The sequence below is a fragment of the Vanacampus margaritifer genome, chromosome 12 (assembly GCF_051991255.1).
Source record: "Vanacampus margaritifer isolate UIUO_Vmar chromosome 12, RoL_Vmar_1.0, whole genome shotgun sequence".
Lineage (NCBI taxonomy): Eukaryota > Metazoa > Chordata > Actinopteri > Syngnathiformes > Syngnathidae > Vanacampus > Vanacampus margaritifer.
The window spans coordinates 5692678-5707328 of record NC_135443.1 but is presented as its reverse complement, the minus strand read 5'-3'; the positions used below and the strand labels follow the sequence as shown (position 1 = coordinate 5707328).

Here is a 14651-nt window from a genome sequence, read left to right as displayed (position 1 = left end):
ATTGTTTTTTTAGCGATAGTAAGGGCTACAAGTGTAGATTGAAATTGTTTATGTGGTAGGTCAGTTGTTGTTAGGTCACCTAGCAAACACAAGTTTGGAGATAAAGGTATCCTACAGTCCAAAATAGCGGAAAGTTTTTCTAAGACTTTAGTCCAGAAATACATAACCGGAGTACATAACCATAAAGCATGAACATAAGTGTCTGTAGTGTTTTGTAAACATTGGAGACAAATGTCGGAGTCTGAGAGTCCCATTTTCTTCATCATATATTGAGTAACGTATGTTCTGTTAAGTTGTACATTTGTGTGTTTTGTCATTTTAAATGCGTTTTCACAAACTTGAATCCAAAAGTCAGATTCCGGTGCTATAGACAAGTCTGTCTCCCATTTCGAGTCAGTATCAGTTATCAGTATATGAAAGTAGCTTATATATTTTTGAAAGTTATATAATATAGTTAAAATAATTATTTACATGCACGCCATTAATGGTAATGCCTATCTCTACAACCCAATAATATTTAAACCAAATTCTTAAGGTTCGAGATACCTGTTTTTTTTCCTCCTTCTTTTTTTATGACCATATGAATTATGCACCATTCTCTTATCGAATGGCATGGTCCTGGAGGGGAAATATATTTTCCCATTTGAATTCAAGGATTCTACAAATTTATTGCTCACATCCATTTTATGTTATGTGAGAAACGCCGCCATTATTTTATCAGTGAAGTGTTACAATTCCAAGGGTGCAAATTACTCACATGTTCACTCATGTTTACATTTGCCACTTTTAACACTTATTTCCCCCGCTAAACCTCACCATTACCAGGGTTACATCGACATATTTTTTGAAGAGTCAAATTATTTTGCCTTTTATTAGTTTGCACACATGGCAGAATAATTTTCTCCTGAAAAATCCGCAACTCTTAAAATTCTTATGCAGGATGTGTACGTGCGTGTATATGAAGTCTTACAATTTTTGAAGCTGAGCCAAATTACTGCCCTTGGCGGAAGTCTGTGCTCTACTGATTGACACTTAAGCCACGGTGGTGAATACAAATGAACACAGCGGTAGGCTATAATGTAGCATCGCGTCTTGAAGTAACGACTGTGCGATCATTTTAGTGAGCAACGAAGTCCGTAAAAGCTCCACAAATTATTATAAACTGGAATTTTAGCTTGCTAATGTAGCCGGGCGAAGTTTCTCGATTTACCGGTCGATCTACGTTCCTACCCTCACCTATCGTCACAAGCTGTGGGTCGTGACCGAAAGAGAGGAGCCAGTTGAGGTGGCTCGGGCATCTGGTTCGGGTTGCCTACTGAACCCCTCCCTGGAGAAGTGTTCTGGGTATGTCCCACCGGCGGGAGGCCCCGGGGACGACCCAGGACACGCTGGAGAGACTATGTCTCTTGGCCGGCCTTGGGATCCCGCCAGAGGAGCTGGTTGAAGTGGCTGGGGAGAGAGAAGTGTGGGTTTCCCTCCTAAAGCTGCTCCTACTGCGACCCGACCCTGGATAGTAAATGGATAGACGGATGGAATTTTAGCTCTCATGCGTATGCAAATAAAACATGAGAGGTGTCCTGGTTAACACATAAATAGTAAAGTGGTCTTGGATTGCTTTGGCGTGTTTTTCGCGCGGATGATTACATATTATTGCTTTGAATAGACTGCTAGTCATCCTAGCCTAGCTTATCCAGTTAAGTAGGTATCAAATTGGCAGATCTGCTAGCTACATAAATAGCTACTATGTAGATTCAAGTTATCTTAACATAGATAGATAGTTAGATGGATGGATAGATGGATATAGCCAAGTCATCCTAGCTTAGCTTATCCTGTTAGCTACATATCAGTTACAGATAGATACATTGCTTGCTAGCTAGCTGATTAGCTAAATCAATAGTCTGTTAAAGTTAGCGCATATATTTAATCCCTATTTTATTGAATAATTTTTTTAGAATGAATGATTACATATTGTTATTTCACGTAGACTGCCTCAATATTTCCTACTTTGCACTGCACAAAACTGTAAAACAAGAATGTTAGCGCTCAAGCTAATGCGTAACAAATACGTGGGTGAATGTGATTTTTGTTTGATGTTGGTGGTTGTCTGTAATGTTTGTTGATGGGCTTCCAATCAAATTCACATTCACATTAACTGCTTATTATATGTAAATTTATAGAACTATCTTGTTTATGCCATGTTTCAAGTGTGATTGCTTTCACATGAACTTTTCTCAAGTTGTAGAACTCCTTCACTCCTCACATTTACGCTCTCTCACTTAGTCTGCTTTACACCGACTGTTCTCAGGACTCATTTGCATATTGAAGTTTTGATGCAGCCTCTTGTTTATTCCTCAGCCCAACGCCGCCCGTTATCTACTTAGTCGGTCCAATTTGCGCCGATTACGGGAGAACTCGCGCTTCCGCTTTCATTTCCGCAGATGGGAGCAGGTTGCCAAATTATTTTTGGAACCTGGGGTAAGGAGCGGTGAGTGCACTTGAGGAATTAGCCGCGCGGGTTTGAAGCCATGATAGTGGGAGCGAGTGCGCTAAAGCAGAATTTAGATTCACTTAATTAATCATGCATGAACAATAACATATTAGACTGTGTTTTATTGCCATTTGGTGGCTAAGCGACATCCGACGACAGCACGGCCCCCGGCTCTTGATTAAAATGGCTCCGCATGCATTTTTCATGTGACGGCGCCGCACGCTCTCTCGCACCTGCAACAGGTGCGCGACAGCAGGTTGGTGCGAAACCCTAGACTGTGACACTTAACGCGGTGTCGCTGACTGCCTCGGCCTCTCTGATGACACGCCGTCATGTAAGAGGAGACCGGCGGGCGGCGTGCTGCGAGGGATTCGATATCTTGAAACGCACGGGATGCTCAAAAAAAATGTACGGTATAGATATTTAGATGCCACGAGGTTGCGTCAAAGCACTTTTTTTGTCTGAATGGAAGTTCAGCAAAATACTGTACGTTGTTCTAAATGATCTCAACTAACTTTACATAATTCCTCGACACAAGATTCCATGAGAGGGTGTTAAAGTAAAAGTTTTATAGCTTTAGCCAAAGTACAAAACCCAGATTAGATGAGTTTTTTATTGAATAACACAGGATAGGTTCCTGAAAAAATCTCAAACGCCCAACCACGAATAAGCAGCACTTCATTATTTTCTTACTTATTGTCATGCCCCGGACATGTGGCCAATGCACTTTTCAGCCATATATTGATATAGTGAGCACATACACACACACACTCGAGCTGCTGTCAGTCACAGCTCACACCCATCTCTCACACACTACAATATGCATTTTAAAGTCCTTTACAATATGTGCAAAATAAAAAATTACATAAAAATAAGTTCAAATTTGCTTAAAAGTGTATGGGAAGTGTTCTCGCTGTCATCGGGTTCAGTGTATACAGTTGAGGGTGCACCTAACCCAACCTTGAATTATTATCCGACTAGCAAAAAGTTTCCCCCGCACACAAAACAGCTCCCACTTCGTCTTTTTCTTTGTTACCCCCGTTCAACAGCAACATAAAATACCGAGTAAGCTTCAGTGTTTAAATTGATTCACGTTGATAAGGCGGCCTCCATCTTGCGCGGTGTAATAACAGCCTGGCAGCAGGAGTAAATGTGTCCCCGTAATGCGTTTCTCCGATATCTCGCCTCTTTTTTTCAGTGCTTTAATAACTGCTCATCTTTATAATGATCTTTTTTTCCCCCTCAAATGTTTCATGCAATTTTTTTCATGCTTCTTGCTCTGCTTCTCTCTGGCTCCACTAACCTCTTCAGACTGGCAATACGAGGGTAAGAGGGCTGTTGTTTTGGTTTTCTCCCTGTGTACACCCCCCCCCCCCCCCCACTCCCCCATTGAAAGACAACCTTCCCCCTTTCATCGGCTTACCTCCCCGCCGCCCCATCTGGCGGCCTCTCTCATTACCTGCGTCCCGTGAGCTCGCAGCATCTCGCCCGGCGTGACCTCCATCTGCATTTGTGCCGCCCTTCTTGTACGCTGTCACTGTCAAGCTGTTCACCATGTCACCTGCTGTATAAAAAAGATCTGTCACCCGTTTTGTTCTCACCTTACTCCAATTAGTGTGTCTGTTTAGTCTTTTTTTTTTTTTTTATATATATATGTACAGTTGAACCTCCCAAGTTGAATACAATCCAGTCCAGGATGTTGGTTAATACATTTTCCTTTTAGGAAATAACGAAAATATAGTGCACTCATGTTTATTGCGGGGATATATTCCAGACCTAGCACGATGGATAAAAATCCACGAACTAGAGGGACCATATAAAAACATTTTTAAAATGGATCATCCCCTCCAAAAAGCTTTTGTCATGTAGGACGTGAGTGGTTGAGGGATGGTGGACCCAAATGCGGGGAAGCAAGACAATGAGACAGGAATGAAGTGCAATATGAGGAACTTAAATGAAACATGGTGAGCAGACAATCATGACTGGCCGGGACGTGGGCGTACTGGTCGCCGCGACTGGGCGGGCGGGCGGACTGGTCGCCGCGACTGGGTGGGACGGCGGCGGGCTGGTCGCCGCGACTGGGCGGGACGCGGGTGGACTGGTCGCCGCGACTGGGCGGGACGCGGGCGGACTGGTCGCCGCGGCTGGACGTGGAGCGGGCGGACTGGTCGCCGCGACTGGACCGGGCGGGTGGACTGGTCGCCACGACTGGGCGGAGAGCGGGCGGATTGGTCGCCGCGACTGGGTGGGACGCGGCGGACTGGTCACCGCGACTGGACGTGGAGCGGGTGGACTGGTCACCGCGACTGGACCAAGTGGGTGGACTGGTTGTCGCGACTGGACCGGGCGGGTGGACTGGTTGTCGCGACTGGACGGGGAGCGGGCGGACTGGTCACCGCGACTGGACGGGGAGCGGGCTGACTGGTCGCCGCGACTGGACGCGGAGCGGGCTGACTGGTCGCCACAACTTGACGTGGAGCGGGCGGACTGGTCGCCGCGACTGGACGTGGAGCGGGCGGACTGGCCACCGCGACTGGACGGGGAGCGGGCGGGCGGACTGGTCGCCGCGGCTGGACGGGGAGCGGGCGGATTGGTCGCCGCGACTGGAACGAGCTGTGGCGATGATGACTTGGCGGTAACGGAGGCTACTTGGCGGTGGCAATGACGAAGACTTGACGCACGAACTTCCTCACATAGACAATGCACCCACACTGACTGGACAAACACAACAGACTAAATACACCAACACTAATGAGACACACCTGGGCAAGGGAAGACACACACAGGTGGATGTGGTTAGACATAACGAGACAAGGGAAGGAACCAGGAGCACAAGACAAAAAACACCAACCGCAGACAAAACCAACAAGAACACCCAAAACAAACAAAACTTAGCCCCCACACAACCAAAACATAACAGATCTACACATACTACTACACAAACTTATAAACACACTTTTTAAAGTATTTCTTAGCGTCTGTTCTCACTTTCAAGAAATCTGGCTTAATTCTAAAATGCACAACACCATCGACTTCCAACAATTGAAGGAACACATACAAACAAGCAACAACAATACGCACAGGCATATTTTTTGCTCTGTGGGAAATGACAATTATTACTAGAGTTTAGTTTGGGACCATCTCTGCCTCTTCTCCTTGGTCTTAATTGCGCCGCATCTACATTCATTCGAGCTCAGTGCTGCCGGGCATGTTGTGGCACAACTTGGTACTGCAATGATCGCGCGCAACGCAAAATATAAACTTTCCTGTATAAATAAATACTTCAGAGCTGACCTAATTTTGATTGTTAGTAGTTTGACATCTTGCTACGATTATTGGAAACGTTTTTTCACGATATTCTATTTTTTTTGTGAAGCAACTATATGGATATAGTATTAGATTATAAAGAAAACATTTCGGTTGAATTCCAAGTATCACGACCTACTGTGGAGGTTCTACTGTATTACCACCATACTGTACATACTGTATATACAACACAATGTCGTGAGAATTTAGTAGGATTTACCAAAGCTAATTCACTGTGATGATGTGAAAACCAGCATTTTTGTCGCTTTGTGCGTATTTGAAAAGCACTGCAGTAATTTCTGGACTACAAGGCGCACCTGACTATAAGCCGCGCTAGCTAAATTTGGGGAATACTTCACATATAAGCCGCAGGTGTTTTAATGTTACCGCACCGGGTTCCCGCTACTTTCTTTTCCATAATGAGGACGCAAATGGTCTCGCTCTCATTTTGCCTCTCCTACTGTATTTAGGCTCACTAGGTTTGTTTTGCGCTGCCTGACGCTCTTGCGCTTCCTTTATAGTGCGCCCCCTTGTGATCGGATGGATAAGCCGCACCTTTGTATTAGCCGCAGGGTCGAATGCAAGTGAAAAAAGTAGCGGCTTTTAGTCCAGAAATTACTGTAGTTGTGTTTTTTTTTTTTCAAATGCTATATACTGTTTCTTAATCCGACTTCCTCCTGTCTTGACAGAATGTAAGCTGTCCCGGCCCGGCCCACCCGCGACTATAGTAACCATCGACGAGGAGAGCCCCAACGGTACGTAACAAACATTTCCACCAAGCAATATAGTTGGGTTCATCTGGGTACGGTTTGGAATTCCCAATCCTGATTGTTTCCTTGCTTGCCCACCGCAGTTGGCACCAAAAAGTTTGACATCATAGCACAAGTACAAAAGAGAAGTGTATTGTTGACTTGGAGTGGCCATCTTCGCATTCTTCATTGTAGTATCTGTGACTTTGAGTGTTTGGGGCTTTAGAAGGCAGAGCGCGGCTTGGTGAGTGACGTGGGCGTCAGTGAATGTGAGTGTAGCTGGCTGTTGTTGGATGTTAAAAGGCTGGCTTTTAACTAGCTAACTGTTAGCCAGTCTGTGTGTTGAGTGATTGCGTGTCAACGTTGTGGGTCGGAGAAGCAAGTGTGTTATTGTGTTTAGTATAAAAATAGCTAGTAATTAGTTATTTTTTGTAATTTTAATGAGCTACTTTTGTTTTCTTGGCTTTGCCTTTGAATGTCTTCAGCTGTTGTGTTTGCAGATGTTATCAGGTTATCTACATCTATATCTATATACATGGTTATCTCAAGGCCGATACCGATTATTAGTAGTCAAGGAGACCGATAACCGATATTTCAAGCCGATATTCATTTGCAGTAAAAGAGAAAATATTAGCAACGGAATTAAAAAAAAAAACAAAAAAAAACATTTCTTTCAATTTTAAACATATAAAGAATTGACAGCTTTGTTTAAAAATTATAACAAAAAATTATAACAAAAATGTGTTAAGTAGTTTTCCACAATTTCATCATAATTTCTTAATTTTATTTTATTATTTTTTTTAAATTGAAATAAAAAGTGTAGGTAGCTCCCAGTGTCCGCATCATTTTTTTTTTTATACAGTGGAAATTAAAATAAATCCATAAATGCAAAGTTCCCTTTATCTCACTGAGTGGCAAAATGCATGCGAATGTAGCTAATTTGGGGTTTTCGTTAGGGTTCGTAAAATGTTTCAAAAGATCTTTGCAAACTGTGAAAAATTGTCCGAATATGTTTGAAATGATGTCTGTGAACGTCTCACAAATCCTGATGAAAACCCTAAATTTGCTACTGAGCATTCCCCGCTCAGTGAGATACCGACCTCATCGGCCTTCAGATTCGTCAAATGCCGATATTTGTCAACATGTCAAATATCGGCACCGATAAATCGGCCCGGCCGATAATCACTCTATCCCTAATATAAATAAATATTCCAATCTGCGGTGCGACTTCTGTATCGCCACCTTACACACATTCCCGCCGATCATGTGTGCATGTTCTCTGGCGTCACATGTAGCCAACGCGTTGATGCTCGGGGCAGACATGACACCCTTGAGTTGCTCCTCCATCACATCTCCCATCAGCCATCAGCTATTCTTCAGATGGCGAGCCGTCTGCGTGCGGCTGATGAGTGTGTCACCGCGTGATGGATCGCTAATGTGTGCTCTCGGGAGGAGGAGGAGCTGATGTCTAAATGGCACAGGTGTGTGTTTGTCCCCTAGAGGTGTTAGCTTAATCAGGGGTGGGCGGGCGGGGCAGGTGTTGAGACAAGGAAGCCTGTTTTGACATTTCAGATTCAAGTCGTTCATAATTGCGCGAATGCTGAAGCGTATTCGCCACATTTTTTTTTTTTGCCGTGAAACAACTCCCACATAGTACTTCCGATTTACACCGTTCAAATTCCAACTTCAAAAATTCTCGCCTTCCGAGGTATTTAGCGTGTGATTCCACATTGCTTACAGTATTCGCAAAATTTAACGTTCAATATCAACTTTTCCCCATTCATTTTCAATGGGACTGAACTTTTTCTAAGTCTCACTTTCTCATTAGCAGCTGTCTGATACTGCTCAGTGGCACATTTGGTAAATTGCCGCGGGTTTGAATCCCACCTCCAACATGTACATTGCAAGCCAACTGACCAACTGAAAATCATAAGCCTGGTTTACATGGAGCCCTTTATTACGATTTAGAATGAATCCGAACGGCCAAACGGAATGAAAATGTTCCATTTCAACACCTCAATTGGAATGAATAAGATGAATCCGAATGGAATTTCATTGGGAATCACAGGGGTGTTTTTTTCCTTTTCGTCAATCCGAACGAACGTCATGTATACACTTGTTGTTGATGAAACGTGTTTTTATCAAGATGTTGCTTCAATAAAAGTGTTAACACTATCACAAGTACAGTGCTAAGTGACGAATAAACTCAATTTTGATAAATCACGTGATCGATGTCGGTGCATCCCGCGGCATATAAACGGCAGATCGGAATGTAAACAGGTGACCATCTTCATTGGAATGCCTAAAAAGTAATTCATTTCAGCTAAAAGAATGGAGGGTACTGCATGCCTAGGTGGAGCTATTGAGTGATTTATTTGTATTTTTTTCATTCTTACATTGGATATCATGAGTTCCACTTTTCCATCTAAATGAATGGAGGGGACTTTCAGATAACACTTTTCCATATAAATTTCAAATTTGCTTCAAAAATTCACGCCTCCCGGGTTCAAGTGTTCTTTTTTTAAATAATTTAACTACTTTCAACTACAATTCATACTTTGTAAATTTCACATAATTTATCTTTCAATTGGTTTCATTATCATTCAGCTGTTAGCATTCAGCTATTAGCTCTTTGACTGCCAAAAAACATTAAATAACGTTTAGTAAAATCCTATGGAGGAGTGCCAAAGACGTTAAAAGACGTTTTTTTTCAAAACAGAGGTGAAACTAACCATTTTCTATTGTTGATTACTGAAGAACGGAATAAGGTAGAAACAAACTTTTTTTTCTGATGAAAGATGAGAGTCCAATCTTTCATTTGGTAGTATGTGTGTTTCCATAGTCCAAACACATAATTTTCTGTGGACCTTGAAAAATCAGTCAAAAATGCTTAAATCGGCTGGCACCCCCACGGCATCCCTTTTCTGAAAACGTCTGGCAGTCAAAGAGTTAGCATTCAGCTATTAGCATTCAGCTATTAGCATTCAGTTATAAGCATTCAGCTATTAGCATTCAGCTATTAGCATTCAGCTATTAGCATTCAGTTATTAACATTCAGCTATTAGCATTCAGCTATTAACATTCAGTTATTAGCATTCAGCTATTAGCATTCAGCTATTAGCATTCAGCAAATAGCATTCAGCTATTAGCATTCCCACACAATTTCTGCAGAAATTGCACTTAGTCTATTTGTGGAAATCGACAGTCTTAAGGGTCAAGCATGATAACAATATAAGTTTAAGATTGCAGGCGTGTCCAGCTGTAATTGTGAGTTTGGAGGACAGATGAGCCCACGCTTAAAAGCCCTGCTGACACAACGTGCGTGCGTGCGTGCGTGGGCTCTGCGCTAATCCCCCCCGCTCATAAAGTGTTCATTTACCTGTGAGAAGACTCCCCTCAGGCTGCGGCGTCCCTTTATATTCGTCGGCGAGCGTGATGAAACCACCCGCCGTTCGTCCTCGCCGCGATGGAATGTAAAACTGAGCAAGCCGGCGCTATTGACCAAAGTAATTATCCGTCTAAATGTCTTTCATCCCGTCATTGCCGTCGCACCGAAAGTGGCGCACAATAAGAGTTGCTTCGTCCTTGTGTGGGCCTTTTCCTAAACATTGATTTTTAATACGGCCATAAAAAGGAAGGCAAACACAATCACCTGAGTGTAATTACTGTAATCCCGCTGGTGGGACGCGTTGGTTTGAATTTGCTCACTCTGATTTTTTATTATTATTTTTTTCTGTTGGTGCAAAACTTAAGGCGAGATTTGATACAATTGTGTGGGAGTGATTGTTGATAGCGCTTGAACCCGTAGCACTCCTAGTTAAAATTTACTGTCATTTAAGCCTATAAAGTATATTGAGTAAATAACCGATAAAGTAGTGCTGTCACTCGAATATTTTTAGAATTGCTTAATCTATCAATTATTCAATTGATTAATCAACTAATCGGATTCATTTTAATTTTGCATTAAAGTGTATTATAAAAGCATTTTTTCCCCGATTACTGTGTTTATTTTTGACTTCGTATTTGTATAGTGATTTAAAAAAAAAAGAAGGGGGGATTGTTATGTTACCGGTTCGGTTGTTGCTTTCCAGAGTAAAAACAAATGTTTGCAAATGTCTTATTTTGATTAAACACAGAAGATAATCAGTCTTCTAATCAGTGAAGATTTACTGTTTATATGCTGAAATCAGAGGATTTGGGCAATTAAAAAAATGGCTCAGAACGATTACTCGATTATTAAAATAGTTGTCGATAAATTTGATGATCAATTACTTGTCGATTAATCCATTGATTTTGACAGCTCTACTATAAAGTTCAATATTATATAGTTTTCGTTATTATAAATATATTACAAATCAGGGCACCATTGTGCAATTTTTACTATTTTCACCTCCATATGTAGTTGAAAATGTAGTTAAGAGTTTGATTAAACTAATATTTATAAATAAGCCCTAAAAATGTATCATTTAAAATGGCAAAGTTTCCTTTTAAAATAAATTCCCATGCTTGCCTTCCATTTCCAGGAGTCGTTATTTATTTTTTTTGTTACATATCTTATAATACCCTTTTTTTTTCAACCGAGCTAAAATAAGACCATTTTGGGTCTCATGCAAATGAGCCACTGCTCACCCCGCCCACTTTCGCTTGAGCAGTGTTGCTTTTTGCCCCTGAGTGTAAAAAGGCAAAATGCAAATTGGAGGAGCATCCACTCAAGATAAATAAAATCATTGATTTGTATTTTCACTCGTGGAGGCAGCACTTCATCATGGAACTTCCAAGTTAGGCAAAAAAAACTCAAAACTTCCTAACGTTCAAGTATGTGTCTGATAACTTTACATTTCGACTTCAACTAATTATTTTAGAAAGTGTCGTTTGGCAGCTTGAAAGCCGAGCAGTTAAGTCATGGGTGGAGAAATCGGGGAAAAAAATGATAAACCTGAACAACCGATTTTAGTCCTAGCATGCATTTTTCATTTTCTGCTTTCTTGGTTCTGTCCTTAAAATAAATAAACATGCACTCTGACTCCCCTGGGCACTTCACAGAATACATTTTTTTTACAATTTTTTTTTTACCGAGCTAAAATAAGACCGTTTTGGGTCTCATGCAAATGAGCCACTGCTCACCCCGCCCACTTTCGCTTGAGCAGTGTTGCTTTTTGGCCTTGAGTGTAAAAGGCAAAATGCAAATTGGAGAGCATCCACTCAAGATAAGTAAAATCGTTGATTTGTATTTTCACTCGTGGAGGCAGCACTTCATCACTAAACTGCCAAATTAGGCAAAAAAACTCAAAACTTCCTAACGTTCAAGTATGTGTCTGATAACTTGACATTTCTACTTCAACTAATTATTTTAGAAAGTGTCGTTTGGCAGCTTGAAAGCCGAGCAGTTAAGTCATGGGTGGAGAAATCGGGGAAAAAAATGATAAACCTGAACAACCGATTTTAGTCCTAGCATGCATTTTTCATTTTCTGCTTTCTTGGTTCTGTCCTTAAAATAAATAAACATGCACTCTGACTCCCCTGGGCACTTCACAGAATACATTTTTTTACATTTTTTTTTTACCGAGCTAAAATAAGACCGTTTTGGGTCTCATGCAAATGAGCCACTGCTCACCCCACCCACTTTCGCTTGAGCAGTGTTGCTTTTTGGCCTTGAGTGTAAAAGGCAAAATGCAAATTGGAGAGCATCCACTCAAGATAAGTAAAATCGTTGATTTGTATTTTCACTCGTGGAGGCAGCACTTCATCACTAAACTGCCAAGTTAGGCAAAAAAACTCAAAACTTCCTAACGTTCAAGTATGTGTCTGATAACTTGACATTTCTACTTCAACTAATTATTTTAGAAAGTGTCGTTTGGCAGCTTGAAAGCCGAGCAGTTAAGTCATGGGTGGAGAAATCGGGGGAAAAAAATGATAAACCTGAACAACCGATTTTAGTCCTAGCATGCATTTTTCATTTTCTGCTTTCTTGGTTCTGTCCTTAAAATAAATAAACATGCACTCTGACTCCCCTGGGCACTTCACAGAATACATTTTTTTTACAATTTTTTTTTTACCGAGCTAAAATAAGACCGTTTTGGGTCTCATGCAAATGAGCCACTGCTCACCCCGCCCACTTTCGCTTGAGCAGTGTTGCTTTTTGGCCTTGAGTGTAAAAGGCAAAATGCAAATTGGAGAGCATCCACTCAAGATAAGTAAAATCGTTGATTTGTATTTTCACTCGTGGAGGCAGCACTTCATCACTAAACTGCCAAATTAGGCAAAAAAACTCAAAACTTCCTAACGTTCAAGTATGTGTCTGATAACTTGACATTTCTACTTCAACTAATTATTTTAGAAAGTGTCGTTTGGCAGCTTGAAAGCCGAGCAGTTAAGTCATGGGTGGAGAAATCGGGGAAAAAAATGATAAACCTGAACAACCGATTTTAGTCCTAGCATGCATTTTTCATTTTCTGCTTTCTTGGTTCTGTCCTTAAAATAAATAAACATGCACTCTGACTCCCCTGGGCACTTCACAGAATACATTTTTTTTACAATTTTTTTTTTACCGAGCTAAAATAAGACCGTTTTGGGTCTCATGCAAATGAGCCACTGCTCACCCCGCCCACTTTCGCTTGAGCAATGCTGCTTTTTGCCCCCTGAGTGTAAAAGGGCAAAATGCAAATTGGAGAGCATCCACTCAAAATAAGTAAAATCATTGATTTGTATTTTCACTCGTGGAGGCAGCACTTCATCACTAAACTGCCAAATTAGGCAAAAAAAACTCAAAACTTCCTAACGTTCAAGTATGTGTCTGATAACTTTACATTTCTACTTCAACTGATTATTTTAGAATGTGTCGTTTGGCAGCTATCACTTGAAAGCAGAGCAGTTAAGTCATGGGTGGAGAAATCTGAAAAAAAAAGATAAACCTGAACAACCGATTTTAGTCCTAGCATGCATTTTTCATTTTCTGCTTACTGGGTTCTGTCCTTAAAATAAATAAACATGCACTCTGACTCCCCTGGGCACTTCACAGAATACATTTGACTTTACTCGGAGAAACAAGTCAAGCGAAGTTTGTTGTTCACTTCCACCTGTCAGAACACTTTAGTTAGTTTTTTAAAAATTTTTTATCAACAGTTGTCTGTGATGAAATTCTGTTTGATTCTTTCAAAAAAACAGCAACAAAGTTTGACACACGCTTTGAGAACTGAGACATTTTCTTGTTCTTTTTCCCACCCTTTAACTTTTTTTGTTTTATTGCTTGTTTTGATCCGGGGTGTTTTTTTTTTTTTCTACTTCAGAGAAAGTCTGAGTAGTCACAAGGGAATATCGCTGTCGAGAAGTTCAAATGAAGCATGCTATGTTGAATTTATCTAAGCCTCCGCTTCAGGTAAGCACATAAAGCCTGACTGCCTTCTATAGGTTCCTTTTTGTTTATTCGGCCCACCAGATAAATTTGACGCGGTTAATTAGATTGGAGGTTTAACGGATAAGAGCTGTGGATGTCAGCAGTGGGAGTGTCTGGATGAAATGTATCATCTGCTTTGATGCAAAGCGCAAGTTAGCGTCGCTATCAGCAAGAGCGCTTTCGCCCGGCTTTTATCTTGTCTTGGCAAATTTGTGATTTGTACCAACTGTTGCCTGGAGTGTACACGCTCGCATATAGGAAACGAGTAATAATCGCTGCCAAAGGCCTTTATTCAAGAGGAGTCAATTTAGTGCTCTTTTTATTTGCTGTATGTGCCAGGATGGATTCACTGTGCTGATGAATGAGTGCATCGTGAAAAGGGAACACCTACTAGAACAAACACTTCCTGGGCAGGCTGTTGTTGTCCAAAGCAGTGTTTCCTCACATTTATTGAGCCAAGGCATCCATTTTACATTTGAAAAATCACATAGTAAACCACCAAACATCATGTCACCAAAATATGAACTAGAAAATGCAATTTTTTTTTTTAGAAATTGAGTGTGAAGGCTGAATGAAAACTGTGGAATGATATTGAATGGTTGAACAGTTGAAACTTAGAACGGTTTAAATCGGTGAATAAATGAAGAAATTATAGCAGGAAAAAAGGGGGGTCGATTATGAAGAATCAAGTAGGGAATCGGCTAATTAAAAATAA

The 14651-nt window shown here is 41.2% G+C and overlaps 1 protein-coding gene across 3 annotated transcripts in view; it reads left to right on the top strand.

The window, feature by feature from the left end:
- LOC144061371 (protocadherin-15-like) overlaps positions 1 to 14651 on the top strand; it is a 254801-nt gene that overhangs the window by 89047 nt on the left and 151103 nt on the right. For 2 of the 3 annotated variants that reach the window (XM_077581760.1, XM_077581758.1), the window contains 2 exons: positions 3800 to 3814; positions 6484 to 6549. In XM_077581760.1, coding sequence (XP_077437886.1) covers positions 3800 to 3814; positions 6484 to 6549 — 81 coding nt within the window. The remainder of the gene's footprint in view (positions 1 to 3799; positions 3815 to 6483; positions 6550 to 14651) is intronic. The other variant, XM_077581759.1, reaches the window with a different exon arrangement.